Source organism: Sebastes fasciatus, chromosome 12 (genome assembly GCF_043250625.1).
Source record: "Sebastes fasciatus isolate fSebFas1 chromosome 12, fSebFas1.pri, whole genome shotgun sequence".
Taxonomy (NCBI): Eukaryota; Metazoa; Chordata; class Actinopteri; order Perciformes; family Sebastidae; genus Sebastes; species Sebastes fasciatus.
The window spans coordinates 7,232,850-7,252,472 of NC_133806.1; the positions used below are offsets into that span (position 1 = coordinate 7,232,850).

Here is a 19,623-nt window from a genome sequence, read left to right on the forward strand (position 1 = left end):
TCAAGCGCAAAGGCAAGGTTTCAAAAACACATGAGAACAATACAAATACATTAAAAATAAGCATTTTTAATCCATGAAAAAGATGCTAAGATGCTGTTTAGATATACAGTACATTATTTTTTATCTTTCTCTCAACAGTGCTCTGGCCGGTATTCCAAAATTCATTTGGTTTGGTCGTAGTATTCTCTAAATCCATAATAATAATTATAATAACAATCCATTCAAATAATTGTACAATGCAGACTGTCAGACAGTCAGATGGTGGATCTCTAAAGGAGGGACAGAGTGTCAAATACTTTCATTAAATACTTTAAATATATGTTAAATTATACTCTAGCCTGAGAAAACGTAGATTAATCATCCAGAAATTAACTAAATTTAAGAATCACAAACTAAAATACATAATTATTTTCAATAAAAAATATTTATTGATAGAAACTGTATGTGCTTGTGCAAAAATAGCTCCAAATCGACCACGCAATGGCCTTACATATTGACAATCGTCTTTTCACTTCACACAATTACCTTAGAAAATTAGATACATCCCCTGCCAGTTTGCCATTGAAAGATATTTGAATTTTAAATTATAAAATATATGATCAAATTAATCAGATACAGTAGTAATTAGTTACGTTCCAGAAGCAAAGGAGGTTGTGTAGCTGTTAAAAAGCTGATAATTATAATTTGTTACATCACATGTGAAGCTGCTGAGTTCATCTTTTATTTGCATCTAATGTAAAACTAGTTTTTCATCTTATTATTGCGCTATGTTTTTAGTTTAATATCCATATTTTGTAGGTAGTCAGAAGTTTCTGGATTAAAAGCTTTGCAAAGTGGTATTATTATCATTATTATCGTCACCATTGTTATTTTAATTACTATTTTTAAGGTCTTACTACCCCTATGGAAAAGCTTGAATATTAGTGTTATGAATATATTTTATTTGACTAAAAGCTTCCAGTGCATTTATGTATACAGTAAGTGAGTTTCATGTGCTTAAAGCTTGTTAAAAACTCATCAAAAACATGATTCCTTTCATTCATTCTGGACAAAAACATACTTATTGCAGATAAAAGTGAAATAAAATCTCCCCCCCCCCAGAGACACGCTACCTCCATAGTCACTGAAGTTTCCGAGAAAGAGCTTGGAGCTGCAGGAAAATGACTCCGTGATAAGTTGCAATACGCTTCGAATGGACACGAGCCCTTTGGACAAATCCAACCAAATCTATGCTACCTTGAAAAACTATAATCATGCATTATTGAATTGGCAAGGATAGTGTGTAATAGAGAGATCCTAAACCCATTCCCCCTCCTGAATTATTAATTGAATTCAAATAACAGACAGAATCATTTTCTTAAAATATCTAAATCATTTTTCACAAAAAGGCTTAAAAAAGGGGTAAAACAACAGAGATGCAGTCCGGGAGTCGATCTGGAAAGTGACTGAACGGAACAAACAATAATGAAGCAGGAAAATTGGTTACCAACATGTATGAGGGATGCGCCCGCATGTTGGGAGTAATAACATGGCGATGACTACCCAACACCCTCTTTGTTTAATCAGAGGCGATAACTTTACAGTTGGCATATCCCTCGTAACCATCGGTAACCATTAAACGACAGGCCTGCGTTTATCTGAAACCCCCTTCACTTCCCTTTGGACCATTTCGCCGGCGTATCTGCATGATCGAGCAACAAGCAGCAGAAGGATAGTTGGCTAAATGTTGTACTAAGACCAGGGTAAAATATGATAATGAGTACAAATGGGATTATTAGGAGGCTGTGTGTCATCAGTCTGACTGATCCATGATGTCAAACTAGCCAAGCAAATTCAATTAGGCCTGCAATTACTCCCTGGCGCTAGTGGAGACGTATGGGAGACGTTAAATATTGATGGAAACATAGATGCCACATTTGTTCATCTCCAAAGGTGAACGCATCTCCTCGAGGTAATCACAAATGCTAAATATGAGGCCGGCCCATTCGTCATGCTGAGCTCCACAGCAGATAGACTGTGTGTTTGTCACGAAGGGGCAGATACACCGTAGAGCTTCTGCAAATGTACTGTAGGTTTGTTTAGACTGGGAGTACATTTGTTTTCTTTTCTTTTTAAATAAAAAATGTAGACTTATTTCCATCAAAGTCGTTGGTTTTAAGATTCAATCATCATCAAGGATCAAAGATTACTGAGCCTTATAATAAGGACATACACCGCCACTCAAAGGAAGGTGGTGTTTATTTAGACCAAAACCAACATCAGCCATAAAGGTGGAAGATTTTAGACTCTACAGGGGGGACTCTGGTGTCCTGAAAATGTTTAAAATTACCTCAGTTTCTCAACTAAAACATCATGAGAAATGACTGGAATGTTCTCATTAACTTCAACTTTTGTGTTAAAAGCTAAACGTTTTATCACACACCTGTGCAGTCACAAGAATACAGGTGTGAAAGCAAGTCGTTAAACAATTTGGGCCCTTGTGAAATCAATTTGTAAGTTTTAAAAGAAAGAAAAAAGTGTGCATATTAAGTATATTATTATTAAAAGTATATTACGTAAAAGTTTTGCAGTATAAAAAATATTGGGATACAGATTATGGGTGTTGGCAGACTATTTTATTTCAAGTTTTATAAACACTTTTAAATAAATCTGTAAGAATTTTTAACTGAAACCAGAATATGATAATGAGTACAGATAGGACACGTCATCATTGCAGCACCCATTTAAAACCAACATAGAGTATCACAGGTTAGTTAATACAGTGGCTCACGAGTTTGTCAAAACAAAACTTTACTTTGAATTTAAATAGATTTCTAGAATGTTCTGATGAACCATTTCCAGCTTCCTTGTGATTAGGGACCACAGACTGTAATCAGACCCAATGGTTTGTAGACTACAAACTTTTTGCAACTAAAAGAGTCGCCCTCTGCTGGATATTAGAAAGAATGCAAGTTTAAGGCACTTGGCTTCACTTCTCAGACCCGGAGGTTGCCGCTTGGTAAGGACATTACAATTTTACTAAGTAAACAAATCAATGCCGGTTCTCCTTGAACATGCACGTACTGTATGAATGGACTCAAAGGTGGCGCCCAGTCACTTGATGGAAAATTGCTCGCCAAGTGCATAAGCCAAAGTTCTCTAGCTTCCAGGTTTACTCACTGCACAGACACACACTGTCAGATATCGGGAGAACTACGAGAGAATTGTGACCCCGGGAGGAAACCAGGAGAGGGTAATGAAAAACAGGAGTCTTCCGGGAAAATCGAGAGGGTTGGCAAGTGTGACTCCTATTGCAATACTTTATTGTTTTATGGACCCTGGGGATAGAACAGCTGGGAACCACTGGGTTAATACATCACCTTTCCTATACTGACAGAAAAGCAAACTTACCTGCTGTTGAACTTCTCAGGATGCTTCTCTCTCATAACATGGAAACGATGTGCAATGGAGGCATCCTGAAAGAGAGAATCAAATCTTTAATTCAGGAGCTGCGAACAATGGTGAGTTTGTTGCACGTGATTCTCATCTCCTCAAACTTAAAGCCTGCAGTTTGGGCCTCCGTGCCAACATTACTCTACATCCTGATGTCAGTGTATATGCTTTTAAAAACTCAGGTTAAACTTAAGAGCTCCTGTTGCAGCTCTACAATGTGCTGTTTTCAGTTTAGAAATGTAATGTTTTATGATTCAATTGATATCCTGCTGACAAACTATTTGCCTTTATATCCAAGACAACTTCTTCCTCATTAACCAACTTCCCAAACAGTGCAGTTACACCTTGTGTGTCCCTTGTGTATATTTCTATAAGATGAAAGAAGCTGTGTGCAGGAGGTGGCAGCGGGGTTGAACCTGGGATGGAGAGCTATTGACAGAAACCCTGATGAACAGCACGCTGTCTCCACACAGGCTAATTAATTAAACACACATTGTGAGTAATCACAGCTCCCAGCTAACCTACAGGATGCTGCCGACACCACGGCAACCAAGTTTTCTCTCTCCCTTCCTCCACCTCTCTCTCTCTCTCTCTCTCTCTCTCTCTCTCTCGACCTTCCTCTCACCCTTTCTGACTCCCCCCCCGCCCCTCTCTCTCACTGTGACCTGGGGCATAAAGTGCAGCCTCACTGCAGCTCTTGGTGTTACAGTGATACAGTTCATGTTACATATGTTAGTGTGGTGTGACTGACAGAGACACTTCACCAGTATATTAACACCATCTCAGTCTGGTAACACTGTTATCTCGTAGAGTGAGAAACTTACAGAATAAAGTATATTTCGAGTAAATTATGTCGTTTGCTAATAGACACATTTATACATTTGATCTGGATCAGGCATGTTAAAGGAAGGTGCAAATGCACGCAGACTGCATGTCACGAGTTTCAGAATCAAGATAATGAGAGTTTATCAATACCAAGTGATCACATATCATTATAATGTATCCACATGTTATTACTAGGTGTTAATGGTGTCAGAAAGCAGGTATGAAGTATTAGTTAAGCATCATAGTTATCAAGTACTAAGTATTAATCATGTATTAGTTGATATTTATATTATAAGGAAATTCCACTGATTATATGATTTCGCTTTAATAAAAGTTATTTCTTTTCAACAGGGTTAAGTTTATAAAATGGTCAGTACATCAAATCAAATTCTATATAAAACTTTACAACGGCATTTTTTCATTGAATAAACCTGCATATTGGTGACTGAAATGTATTGTAAGAACACAGAACTGCTGCCTGCATACTAATATGCTAATATATTGTATAATTATATATAATACCTTTTGAACAAGATGTTTAATATAAAAAAATAATTAACATGAAAACTAAATATATGTGCGATCAATCGTGTCATAAAGTGTGCAGAGAATCTCGTCAACAGATTGTGAAGTCTCACGTAATGAACTACAGAGGAACGCTTTCCTTTAATTTACACTTCTAAGTCAGCAGAAAAATGCTGGCAAGGCCTTTGTGAAAAACAGAGGAAACTTTGACAAACTTTGTCCGGCTCTGAAAACATCTCAGGAAAGAGTGAGAGAAAGTTCCTGTAAACTTTTTGGGCTTGTTCCTCTCCTCTCCCTCCTCCCCTCCACTGAAGCAATCTGTTTTGACCCACTCCATTTTGAGTGGCACTACACTACAGGGAGGACCCCCTGCTAGCTCTCTGTACAGAAATTTAGGAGAAGCCAAAAGAGAAAAAATCAATGGGGCTTCTCTTGATGTCTCTTCAAGACGCTGTAAGCAGAAGACCAAAAGAATTCTCCAAGATCCCCGCAGACTCACCTCACGCTTCCAACGCGAGCCAGAAAGGTGAGATGATGGATATATCTGAGAGATTGTAACGTGATTTTCTTACAAACAGGACAATAGCTGCAAACAAGAGAGCAAAAGCGAGGAGAGGTTGTCTCCCCTTTGGTTTGGGGTCTATTATCTGAGATCTGTACAAGTGGAGCTGTGGCTTTTGCAACAGTAAACAGTGATTTCAAGCAACCAGGAGTGGATGAAGCCCTTTGTCGTTCTACACCGATGCAGCGTTTGTGTACTTTAAGTGGTAAAACTTTTAATATAATGGTCCCAACACCGCCATGAAGCTGAAAATCAACATCACAAAGAATATTTTAATATTTTAAGAATATTTTTTTCAATATGGATATTTATGAAAACATGGTCGATACGCAAAATTACTAATTAATCTCTATCCACATATAAAACAAAACCTTACTTAGTTAGTTTTTAATTACATTGTGCTTGAAAGTAGAAGCTTCCACAGTATTAAGTATTTCAAAGGAAAAAAGCATAATATAATAAAAGAAAATAGAGAAAGAAACAATTTTGAGTAACAAAATAACCATTTTTATTTGTTTTAGACTTTTTTTTATTTAATTTTTTTACCCATTTAATTATTTTGAGACTTCTCATATTTATCTCGGGACCCCTTGGTGTTACCCAGGTTGGAACTACTGATTTAAACAAATATCCTTATTTTTAAATTTTTTTATTTATTATCATAAAGCGCTTTGTGTGGTCGGAAGACTAGAAAAGCGCTATATAAATGTAAGTCCATTTATCAACCACCAAAAGTGGTTTAACGTCTGTGTTCTTCTTCTGTGTGTCAGTACACCGTGACATCATCATTAGGTGTGCTTACGGGTGCAAACTTTAAAATTGTGAAACTGAGCTTTTCAGCCTGGTATTAAGAAACTCTTTGAAAGAGCTCTGTAGAAGTAATTTATGTTTTTATGTTCATACATGTGGGATCAAAAGTGTTTAGTAAAGAAAGGACATTTAAAAATTATTAAGTGGCTTAAATTATTGAATTTTGTCCAAAATCCTCAACTCCCAACGACTGGTTCACCTCGCTAAAGAATCAAATTCATTCCAATGAGGCCAGTTTGTAGAATTGAGGAGGTTTTGCCCCATTTCAGTTTGAGAAGTTGCTATTTTTGGCCAATCAAGCTCCAGTTTTATGATAACTTGGTCCTCAAATGAAAAAAAATAATATTCCGTTTTAACTAGATTATTATACATTTCTCAGATTCAAAGTTCTGACCTGAACTGACCTTAGCAGTTGAGAGAACAATCTCAGTACAAGGTCCATTAAGTAGCTGTTCTGGAGCTTTTGATCATATCATACAATGTTCAAATTATAATTTTTCTGAGTACTGTAACGACTTTCTCGCCAAAATTCACTCTTGAGAATCTGCTGATGAAGATAATGTGATGTAACCTCACTAAGTAGTTTTTGTCACGTAACTTCTGTATTAAGTTACGCCACTTTCTGTGTTATCTCAACCCAAACCGCAATCTTTTCCTAAACCTAACTAAGTAGTTTTATTTTGAAAAAGACTGGAACGGAAATTGACACGTGTGTCACATGTTGCTGAACATTTGTAGGAAAACACACAAAACATTAGGAATAACTTTACGCTGATATTTGAACAATTCCATAACTGAATCAATTAATTAAATAAAAGGGGACGAGTCAGTCGCACCATCAACACATGTCGGAGACGTTGACATCTTGGAGCATTGACCCCCTCGCGGCAGTGGGACGTCGTCAGCTCACTCACTCCTTCTCTCCCCCTAGCTGCCCTCAAATAATTACCAATGTAAAAATCTGGCACCCAAATTAATACAGGACATGTGTAATGTCCTCTCATAGCTCAAAGTTTAGTCCAATTATGAGTGGGCCCCAGCGGTTTGATGTGCCTTTCACTATGGGGGAGAGTAATGGCTTTGACAGGAGCGCCAGGGTCATTAGGGCGACTGACTGCATTATGGTAGTGGAGCGCTCTCAGTGATTAGTTCTGTCTCTCACCCCTGGCCCTGATTGAGATCATTACACTTCACGTCACTTCCACATCCTCCCAAAGGGATGGCGACCATTAATTCTCAATCCAACTGAACTGTGGCAGAAGGTTAGGTTGGAAGAATTTACCAAAAAAAAAGGAAGATGATTCTTCTTTTTTTGGAAAAAAAATCACCTGAGTTCTTGGATTGAAATGACTTGAAATGTTTGAGTTCGTCGGCTGCTGACACTAATGATTAGAGAGGTATGAGAGCAATCAGACAAATATAGAGATACAAAGGACTTCTCAGATTCAAGCGTACGTTGGTGGTGACACCAACTGCTGATCTTTTGATTTTCGACAGCGTCATTACAGAAACAATCTACTCTACATCTGCATAATCTCTGAGGTAATTATTAGCTTGACTTGTCGCATAATCTTTATTGCAAGTTTTATATTTTCATGCCAACGGAAAGCAAGAAATTTCGATGCAAAAATGTGTCACAAAATATTAGATCACACTCAAATCCATAGAGAGCTCAAAGTCTTCTTAATCCCCCACAAACAACTTCATTTGTCATCATCACGCCTGCTGGGTGCTAATCCCACTAACAGAGCAGAGACAATAGGGGTTATAATGACTTTATGAAGCAGCCAGGCCAAAGCTGCTTTCTTTGGTTCAGCAAGAGGGAATCAACCGGTCCCATTAAAGCGTAAAAATGTACTGTTCTTTTTAGGGAATTGCAGCTTTAGTTAACGGCATGAATGAGTTTTAAAAGAAAGACATGGGATGCATTAAAAGCCAAAACATTTGGTGTGAACTTTTGCCTCCTGAGCCGGTAGTGAAATGACAAGTACATCTAAAATCAATACATTTCTTAACTCATCTTCGGAGTCCTTTTCCAAAACTCTGCAACCAGACTCACATCTAGAGCTATATCATTTGTACCATGTAACTCCTGTTCTGGCTTTTCATCCTCTGCTTTCTAAGACTTAAGACTTTCATATCACTCCATTTGTTTGTTTTTTTAACAAGCTTGACTGATTCTGGTTTTCCCAAGGTCCCACTTAAAGGTACCCTGTGGAGTTTTTTTTGTAAACAAACAGATTTATATTTACATTCTCACCTAAATTAATTGCTTCTATCCTTCAGGCCTTAAAAATGTGCTGAATACATTTCCTTCCTCATAAAACATTTGGAACACATGTGATTTTTGGGGGGTATTTTCTGAACCTGCCTTTTTTACGTCCACGTTTTTTAATGGCTTTGCTAGTTTCTTAGCATGTGAAACCGTTGGAATGACAGCGTGTCGGCTCAGGTCCTCTTGCACGTGCCCGAGATACAAACAAAACAGTGACTAATGCTGTCCAGAATACCATTTTTTTGGGCCTCTAAGCTTCGGTGAGAAATATTCCAAGGTATTTTGAAGCTTGGCGGCGCAGCAGGCTGACATGTTATTCTGTCAGTCTGTCTCCATCTCCCTCGTTTCAGAGCCCGGGACAGTGCCGCTGCCGCACTACTGTACACACACAAGCACCTCTACACACAACAAACAGTGATATCCGTCTGAGAATAACTAATAATAATTAATGTTGAATATAAATAATATTGTGGAATTATTCCTTATTCCATGGGCAATTTTGGGATTTAGACATTATTATTACATACGTATATAAAAAAAACAAAAATCAAAGCATTCGAATACTGATTTGGATGTCGATTACCATGGCAACGGTCGAAGCTTCGAAGCATTCGGGTCAGCCCTAACAGGAACCCACTCATAAAAATATTGCTCCATGCATTTTCCAGCTAATCGAAGGTTGTTTTGTTATTTAAATAGTTTATATATCTTAAGCAGTGGGAGAATTTTATCAACTCATGAAGGAACATCCTTCAGTTTATCACAAACATCCTAAATTTAAAAAATCACCAGATCTGGATATAAAACATGGTTTTCGCTGAACAGGAAGGGTATGAAAAATTCTAATCTAGAAAGTAACTAAAGCTGTCAGATAAATACTACTACTACTAACTCAGTACTATGGAAAATGCTTCTCATCCCCTGCACGCCACACTGAAGTCACATCTGAGCACCTTCAGCCGTAGACTGAGACCACCGAGGTGTATCACAGAACACCACAGGTGAACAGGTGTTCCTCTCCCTTCTGCAGGAAGAGCAACTGGGATTGTATAGAAGTCTAAAAGAAATTGACTCTACTTCTCACTTGATTTATTACCTCAGTAAACATTGTAAACATGAGTTTATGGTCTCAATCGAGAGTTTCCTGTCTTCTTCAATACAGCATAATGTTCATTTAGTAAATTATGGTAGACCATAAAGCAGGGGATGCTACCACGGCGTTGTCCAGTCTGGGAGTTGTCCGTGTTTTCGTATTACAACTTTAACCCTTTCAGTGTGTTTTCAGTTCATGAAAGTTAATTGTAACATTTTGTTCGCCTAAAATGTCTTGTTCAGCGTTCGGTTATACTTAGCTCCACCATAGTTTGAAAGATGTTTATGACATTTATACCGGGAAATTAATGCACTCAAACATTAGGATGAATGTTCACAGATTCATTTCCCACTGTAACCACTTCCCCCTGAACACATCACCATATGTTCAGCAGCACTGTAGACAGATGACAGCCATTGTTCTCCTCTATCACAATGTTAACAAGACCTGTCCTCTAATATCCTCCAACATCGTCATTAGGGGCCCCGGCTGGAGGTGTTATTCAACTAACATTTGTAAGGCCATGCATCACTTATGTCCCCGAATCTCACAACATCGAGAGGCTCCCTCCTCTGCCACCTGCAAATGTCAATTACCATATTTCCCCCTGACATTTATCAGTAATGGCTAACATGAGCTACGTGAAATCAGTGTCATTATGTTGGAGATGGACAGAGGTGGGGTGGTGGGGGTGCAATGACACAACAAGGCTTGTTTATCAATCAGAGGTGGTTGAGGCTTGAGCACATCTCAATAAAGGCCTAACCAGAATGTGATCAAAACAAATAAATCGACTGATTATACTGTTACTGCAGGTACTGTGTGTTTTTTTATTCAACCATTAATAACAGGACTGAAATTTATTGACAGAGGTGAATTAGTTTTCAGTACGTCACTCCATCCTTCTTCTGTCTTTGTTCTGTTGAAGTTGGTATTTGGATTAAGTTGTTTACTGGCACCTCTGCTATCCTGCGACTGACACTCTTTGTCACCACGATTAAACTTAACTTTGGTGTGAAAGGTTTGAATAGCTGCCATATGCTTCTTCCACCAGCAGCGCACACGTGTGCCGTGACTGTAACTCTGCACACACACATTCACGTGTGGTTTCTCTTTGTGCAGTGTTGATGGTTCAGTGCGGTTATTGTGGAACTTATTGTGGCATCTTAATGAACCCGATACCAGCCTACAAAAATAAAAGTTATATGATCTGAAATCTGGCATTAAAACATTAAAAATATGAAAGTGATTTGCAGGTAGAAGAGATGCTCTAGCTATACTGCTTTTTTGCTTTCATTTCTTTGTGCTGTTATTGTCAACTTTAGATAAGCATTTGCAGGGAACAATAAATAATATGTAAATGAAATGCTATTTTAAAAACTAGACCAAATGTAGTTTATCTTTCAACACAATACCAAAGATGGTATTGTTCTGCCATCAAAATCACAGAAAATTATGACATATGCCTGTTTTTACACCTAGTTGGCTGTTAAAAACAGGATTGTTTAAATCTGGCCTTTAATTTGGGGTAATTCAATCTGTTTTTTTTATCTTTGGTATTTACATATTTTTTCCTGTTGGTTTTATCGATATTGTTTTTAATGTTTTATCCCAGTTTTTATTGTTTATTTTCATTTTAGTTTGTGGCCCAACATTGTTATTAATACTGTTTTGTAAAACACTTTGGGCTTGATCTTTGCATGAAAGGTACAACTAAAATAAAGTAATTATTTTAACTACTTGTTTCCGCATAATTGGAGTATGGTTAGGGGCTCATTGGTGTTGTTTATTTTGATTTATTAACTAGAATTACCGCATTGCGGTTGTATCCCTCCGTCAAAACGCAGTTTACATCCATGTCGGTCCAAAATGTCATCCCTTCATCATTTTATCCTGTTAGAAATTCTCATAATTAGCATGAATTCATCCTTGAGTCCAAGTGGATGTTTGTGCCAGATTTGAAGAATTTCCCTCCAGGCATTCCTGAGATATTGCGTTCACGAGAATGCGACGGACGACCCGAAAACATAATGCTAAAATAATCAAATGTGTAAAAGCAAATGTATAAAATTAAATTAACAAAAAAACTCAGAAAATACCATTTAGGGTGAAGGGGCCATATTTGACACTTAAAGAGTGAAACTCTTCATCCTGATCGCACTGACGTGATTTTTGTGATGAGAAGCGTCTTGCTTTTGAATTGCATCGGTCAGTTATTTGTGTACGGGCACAGCTACCGTTTACTTAAAAATGTATTTACTATAAAATGCGGTGATGCAGGAAACGTAACAACGAGGTGTCAGCCAATATTGAAGACTTTCTTATGTCAGGACGTGACTTGTAGTTTTCTTTCCTGTGTGCATTAGTTGTTGCCCTCGACTCTAAACAGTACTCATTAAATGTGGCCTTTAAAATTTGAATTCTCGTCTATAAAGCAATAAAACATTCCAGTTATCTGAGTTTAAGGCGATCTTCCTCTCCTGGGTATTTTTTGATGGAAATCGGTAAACTGCAAACAAACAGCAAACCTTAAGTATGAACCACTGAACTTATAAAGGAGAGTTATGAAAAGGTATGATCTTTCAAACAAATACCATATAATATATACAGCATATAACTTAAGAGTCGTGTTCACTCGTTCCCCCGCCTCATGAATAGTGTCTGAAGTGGGACTCACCACTCCGATGGAGAAGTAGTTGTTAACGATACTGTAAGGCACCGGGTCCCCTCGCTCCTCCTTGTCTGTGGGCGTGACATCAATCTTCCAGCGATCCAGCATCACCTCCGAACTGTTCTCGATGTCGCGCATTATCTTCAGGAGGCTCTCGCCCTCATAGCCTCAGGAAAACAAACATGAGATGTGTGTTACAATGGATCTAGAACAAGTTGTACTGCTTGGCTGAACTTTAAGTGACTTAATTGACTTATAGAGCAAATTATCTCTGAGTTCTTCTTGGTTTATTGATTTATAAGGCTGATTTTGGCGTTTATTTTTTATCAGACATAGGATTAAAATCAGAGCTACAGAACAGGGATTTGTGCAACTAGAAATACTTTTTTAATATATTATTTTTTACTTTTACTATTATTTACTTTGACTGATTTTTATGTTATGCACAACAGAGATCCTATGCACTTTTTGAAGCTCTAAATGTATCAAAGATTTTGTACTTAAAACTATTTAACTCTATGACCGCCAGGCTCTTTAGGGGTACTATTTTCTCCAAATCCCACGCCAAAGAGCATCTGTATCCTTTTGTTTGTGCTGATGGGCCATTAACGTCTCATCAGTCTCCATCTCTTTAGCGCATTGTGACGACTCAGGCTGTGCCGCTGTGTTTCCATAGCGCAGCGATGACATCAGTCGATACGCAGCCCCCACACACCATACACACCATACACAGCCTGATAGCTTATCTCACAGTTAAAACCTACATAAAACTGGCATACTATCAGCAGTGTAAAATGTGCTATTTTCATATGATATCTATTTTTAGAAAAACTATTTTCACGCTGCCACCCGATGCGGTAATAGTCCATGGCGGAGCAAAACTACCAGAACAAAATGCTCTCAAAAAACATGTTTTTGAAAGGCTAAACATCAACAAATATGGATTGAAGCAGAATATTTTATCAGATGAAAGCATGTTTTGAATTTTTGAAATGATATCTATTTTTTTCAATACATTTTGACTTTTGGACTGACAATTAACACAGACAATTACAGAAAGAGGGCGGAATCTAGGGGTCCGTTTGGGGTCTCAAACCTCTCATAGTGTAATTTAGTGTAATGCTAAAAAATTAGTCGCTCAGTTGATGGACTTCTCTGATAATTGATTCAATGTTTAAGTCAGTTATTAAGTTTATTAAGTTTCTCAAATGTGAAAAAGTGCTGCTTTTCTCTATGATTGTAAACTGAATCTCTCCATCTGAATTCCTGAAAACAACGTTAATGACAATTCTAATAATAACGCTGGGTTAAAGTACAGTTTACTCTTTAACTATGAATGTAATAAGGTGAACTGAGGTCATGTATTTCACTGTAATGTGTCTATTTTCTGTCAGTACCTCCTCCCCATCGCAGACATCTTGCCAGGTCGTTGCCCGTGCCAAGAGGAAGTATACACACGGGGGGGTTCCTGTCCAGGTTGGCCTTATCTGGAGCAACGGGACAAATATCACAACACGATGCGAAACAAGGCCAAACCAAGAAAACAAAACTCACTGCAAAGACTCGCAAAGAAAGCATCAAATCCATTTTGCAGCTCCGCTCGTAAAAACTACAACTCAATATGAGCGTCCAGTTGTACAGTCTATTTCAAGAGACGGTTATTACCTCTCTTTGTTTTGATTGGTAAAAAATTGAGGCAATTTTTCAGAGCCAGAACAAGTAACACGTCTTCAAGACCAAATAGAGGAGGCCAGGTGGTTTTTTTCCCCCCTCAAATGATGACTTGTATGTTGTTTTCCAACTCACGTAATCATCCCACTTTACCACCCTTGAATACGCAGGCTCGGACGTAATGAAAGTGTTTATATACGAACCATAAAGTACGCTTTACCATTTCAGGCTGAACAACAAGAGCTGCTGCTGGCTTTGAAAACTAATAAAAACAAATGCAATTTTGCCAAAAAAAAGGAAATGGAGTGTTTAAGTTCTACTGTGTTGTACGCTATCAGCAATGAAAGACAGTAAGAGTCTATATACTAAAGCACCTCTGGAGGTTTGAGAGTTTGTAATGTGTAAAATAATTAATGGGACCAGATTCTTATTATATATTATGAAATGTATAATATATTCTGTACCTATGAAGTCCAGGATCCAGCCCACGGTGCCGTCCCCTCCGCAGGCCAGCACTCTGAAATCAGCAACATCTCTGAAGAAGTTCAGCCTGCAAACAAACACAGTCCGCTCTGCACATTACTGCCATACTACAGAGTTGTTTTGCACTGTGGATTTTACTGTTTAACCGTATATTGAAAGATAAGTTATCGACTTAAAAATGTGCTGTGCTTATTTACAAATTTCCATCGCTCTGGTGAACACTTTTAATGTTTAGCTTTATGTTGAGCTACTATCAGTAGTAGCGGAAATTAACTCCAAAATGTACCGTTGATATAAGGGTGAAGGATTAACCCTTCTGTTTTGTTGACATTTGCTTTACTTCCTCATTGTTTGGAGTCACACAGACACACACAGCTGTGTTTGTAGTAATAATAATAATATTGCAAAATCTTCTGACCTTATTAAGACCCTAAATGTACAGTAGAGAAGCATTGAGGGGATAATTCTTCTCTTTGCCACAATCTGACCCTACACATCTGATGAAGGTGACAAAATACAGAAATGACCATAAAAGCATTGTTATTGGGACAACTCAATATATTGCGATAAATTGCGATCCTGTAAGCAAGGCGATATATATCGCCATTTTTAAAATCTAATTTTAGAAAACCTATCATAGTATAAAGACGAGGCTCCATTGTATTCATCTATCTAGCGGCCAGGGGTTTTATTCACAACACAAAATGAATCACTGTCACAAATCTTTGCATCAATACAGTGTTTTTGAGAATTAATAGAGTATCACAAAACATAATATTGCAATACTCAAGTGTATTTTCTTACACCCCTAATTGTTATTATCCCAAATAAGGAAATATCTCATGATTTATATGTTATATGGGTCACGCATGAACAAATATACACTGATCAGCCATAACATTATGACCACTGACAGGTTAAGTGGATAACATTGATTATCTCGTTACAATGGCACCTGGCAGTGGGTGGGATATATCAGGCAGCAAGTGAACATTTTGTCCTTGAAGTTGACGTGTTGGAAGCAGAAAAAATGGGCCAGCGTAAAGATGTGAGCGACTTTGACAAGGGCCAAATTGTGATGGCTAGACGTCTGGGTCAGAGCATCTCCAAAACTGCAGCTATTGTGGGATGTTCCCGGTCTGCAGTGGTCAGGACCTACCGAAAGTGGTCCAAGGAAGGAAAAGCAAGGGAGCGAAGGCTAGCCCGTGTTGTCCGATCCAATAGAAGAGCTACTGTAGCTCGAATTGCTGAAAAAGTTAACCCTGGTTCCGATAGAAAGATGTCAGAACACACATTGCATCGCAGTTTGTTGCGTATGGGGCTGCGTAGCCGCAGACCGGTCAGGGTGCCCATGCTGACCACCACCAAAAGCGCCTACAATGGGCACGTGAGCATCAGAACTGGACCACGGAGCAATGGAAGAAGGTGAATCACCTTTTCTTTTACATCATGTGGATGGCAACGAGTTCGAGGTGTTGACTTGGCCTCCAAATTCTCCAGATCTCAATCCAATCGAGCATCTGTGGGATGTGATGGACAAACAAGTCCGATCCACGGAGGCCCCACCTCGCAACTTATAGGACTTGAAGGATCTGCTACTGACGGCTTGGTGCCAGATACCACAGCATAGCTTCAGAGGAGTAGTGGAGTCCATGTCTGTTTATAAGCAATATCCATAAAATAAGGAAAACCCATAAAGTATCAAGCTGATAAAACAAAATCTAAGGATGTTTTTGAGCTGTTAAAGTGCCCCCCAGGATCATCTACGTCAAATCAAACATTAGGGCACTAATTTTGTATAATTATATGAATTATTTATATTTTTATTCAACGTACTATATATCTTCATTCCATTAGATTTTATTTTGTAAATCTGGCTGCTCTGAAAGTAATAAAAAAGTTAAAATTACTCTTTTAATCTCTGAAGAAGGCACGTTGTTGCAGAAGTGTCACTTTATGGAATAAATTCTGTGCTGCATTACCATCATTCTTAAGTGTTCCCACTTCCTTTTCAAATTATTGTACTTGTTATTCTCTCTCATGTCATATATGTCATTTCATGACAAGGAATGAGTCCTTCTTTTATTCCTGCTCTAAAAATAATTCTGGTGTTCAAAGAGGAAATTAAGGTTTACAGTATTAAAGACATATCAGCTTTTCTCCTGACAATAAAAGCAAGTGTTAAGTGTTCACATAACAGATCATATCTTTGAGCCCGCTGCTTCACTGCAAACCCCCTCTAATCCCACAAAATAACACATGTCGCATTGACAATTATTCATTCGGCGAGCTAGCCTGCCTGTTGGAGGGCTAATTGGATCATGACAGGCAATGTTCAGTCCAACTTCTTCCGTTCCTTCACAATAACAAAGCCCTAACTGAATGAGCCAGCCTCCGAGCCTCGTATGGCGGGTAAATGATTCGCTCAATTACTCTCCAACTGGGACCACAAACCATATTAGACGCAAAACAGACGGCCGCGAACATGAAAGGCAACTTTGGGGATATTTAAATACCAAGAAACAAACACTTAATTTGCTGTGATTGCATTAGCGAGGCAGCTAATTGACAGCAGCGTGTGCGGCTGCTTCGGCCTGCAGTGTCCAACGGTGACCGCTCACCTCTCTAATGTGTGCGGCGGTGCGTACACCTGACTGAATATTAACGAGGTTACAGCGGGGCAAGGTCATTTGGGATGCTGTCAGCTCTGAGGAGCAGCTCTGGGTTCAGCTCCAGAAAGGGATGCAGGCCATGTTTCAGGCCACGTGCAGGGACATCAAGAGACGAGAGAAAAAAACAGTGGACGCAAGGTCAGCCCCCAAAAAACTTGGGAGCTGCGTTGGCACAATCTGTGGCGTTGAGAGCTGTGCCAGCTTCTCGCACAGACAGTCGGAAACCTCGTGGAGGTTTTTTTGCACCCTGCGTGTGCCGCTGTGTATTTATTTTTTATAAGCCACAAAGAGTCTGTTTTCAGATCTAATCAAAGCCAAACAAGGTGGCGGCACGGCGGAGAGGCATTCCTGTATGTTATGTAGCACCAAAGTGGCGAAGGAGCCTTATGCATGTAAATGATCCATTCATTTTGTTAATCACAGATGTGAACCATAAGAAACCCGATGCCGCCTGCACCTACTGCCTGCAGAGAGCTCCTCGTCTGTATGCGTGATCACATGTGGTATGGTGAGTGTGTCACCCCTCTCCATCCGTCAGTCATCTGTGTCGCCGGCTCTCCGTTCACATACAGGCTTATGCATATGGAGCCGCCGCTCGTCTGAGGCTACAGCATGATACCGTCGTCTCCAGGATTCGTTATGTGTGAACTCACCTCATTTGTGTCTGTGCTGCGTGAGGGAAGCGAGTGAAGGGTCTAATATCAAAAGGCCTCTCTTGCATGTGATGGGGGTTATTATATGTGAGCAACAACAGCCTGTTTGTAAACAGAAGATCATTAGCAGATACTGTATGATTTGTCTCTCTTTCCTTCTTTTCTATTTTGATGTTTACAACAATTGTCGTAATTAAGTATTTAAAAATGCAACTTGATGTTAGTAGGATTGTATTCTGTGTCAAAATATTAATATTTTAAGATTAATTTAGAATTTTTAAACAATATTTTTCATCTTGACACCAAAAAAAAATTGCAACATACAAAATGTTTTTTTGGAGTGCATTTTTTACATTTAAAAATAAATTAAATCAGTTATAGAAAATGCCGTAATGTATTTTAGAAGTATTAGTTTTACAAATTTTAAACATGCTGTATTTAGAAAAAAAATATTCTATTCGAACTATACTGTGTATTGATAAATTCATGGCGCTGTCCACGGTGCTGAAGTAGCAGACGGAGTGGTTCATGGGGCGGTTCGCTAGTCGCGGGTGAACGTCCCGTCCCCCCTGTTAAAAATTAACATATCGCCTACTGCCGATATGATATATAATAATATAGCTCTCTGAAAGGGAACATTATGCCCAAAAATTACTTTTCCTTTATACTTTAAAGTACATTTTGCTGTTAATACTTTTACTGAAGTGAAAACTTTAATGTAAAACTTTTACTTGTAACGGAGTATTTTTACAAAGCGGTATTGCTACTTTCAAGTATTTCTTCCAACACTGCTTTATGACCAGTATGAACACGAAGGATGATTACAGCAAACCAAAATGGCTTTAATGTATATGTGCACCTGACTATTGTTATAAGACAGGCTTGTAAAATGAGTGATCTTTCCGTGTTTGAACACACATTACGTACCCTGGCATGGGTCCATTCTTGGCCAGGTTGTACACTTGTCTCGGGTTCAGAAGATACTGGAACTTTCTGTAGATCCTACAGGAGTGAATATGTAGAGAGAGAGAGAGAGATCAGAAAACATCAAGACAACAAACAGGAACTCACAATGCAAACATTCAACTCAAATGTCACAGATTACGCCTAAAAAAAGTGGATTTAAGCTTCAGATTTTGTCGTCTAAGCGCCGACGCAGGCCGGCGTCCAATCAGAGCGTGACAAGGCAGTGGACTGGGCAGCGGGGTGGGACATACCCAAAGACATACCCTTGAGGAGAAACCATTAGAAAGACTAATTCATTTTAATTTCAATTTCATTATATCAACTGGCTGAAGTCATATTTTGATCTCATAATTTAAACAAATGAGGGCCGGCGTAATAAGGAGTGAATGAATATGTTTCAGTAATAACCCAATTAGCCCTGGGTTAAAGAAGGGGGACCAGCCAGGGACGTGACAGTGAGGAGGGCGTCTGTGGAGAGGAGAGGGGGGGAGGTATGAGCTGACGGCGAAGGTGGTCGGCGCTTTAGGTTAATATTATTGTGTTTTTATTTGACTAAGTAAGCCTAAAGCACTTGGCAGCCAGAGGCCATGCTGCCGCCTTCCCTCTGCGGCTGAGGAGCGGCGCTTCAGAGGCCTCTTGTAGCATGTTGAGACAGATTGTGTACTTACCTCTCTCCCTGCTTCCCCCCGCTCTTCGGATTGACAAACACTAGCAGAGGATGAGTGCCCTCTATTGTTGTGATCTGAATGGGAGATGTCAAAACAAACCGTTGGTGTTTGGAGACTGCAGGATGCTTCACAGGAATTCACTTTCAAGCCATATCCCTCAGACGTTTTATCGAGTATATACGGCACTTCCAAGCAATGCCAGTCATCTGATTCATTTCATAGTTTTCTTGTTTCACTGTAGAGGTGCACAAGTGGTACCTGGGTACGGCAAAAATGTGGGCGCTCGCCAATTCTTCGCCTGAGTCCAAATCTAATCT

At 38.9% G+C, this 19,623-nt stretch overlaps 1 protein-coding gene across 6 annotated transcripts in view; it reads right to left on the reverse strand.

Moving 5' to 3' along the window:
- The window catches only part of dgkb (diacylglycerol kinase, beta), a 99,385-nt gene that overhangs the window by 24,328 nt on the left and 55,434 nt on the right, over positions 1–19,623 (reverse strand). For all 6 annotated transcript variants that reach the window (XM_074652913.1, XM_074652909.1, XM_074652911.1 and 3 more), the window contains 6 exons: positions 19,307–19,380; positions 18,600–18,674; positions 14,329–14,414; positions 13,591–13,680; positions 12,200–12,360; positions 3,391–3,455 (listed from right to left, as the gene is read on the reverse strand). In XM_074652913.1, the coding sequence (XP_074509014.1) occupies positions 3,391–3,455; positions 12,200–12,360; positions 13,591–13,680; positions 14,329–14,414; positions 18,600–18,674; positions 19,307–19,380 (551 nt within the window). The remainder of the gene's footprint in view (positions 1–3,390; positions 3,456–12,199; positions 12,361–13,590; positions 13,681–14,328; positions 14,415–18,599; positions 18,675–19,306; positions 19,381–19,623) is intronic.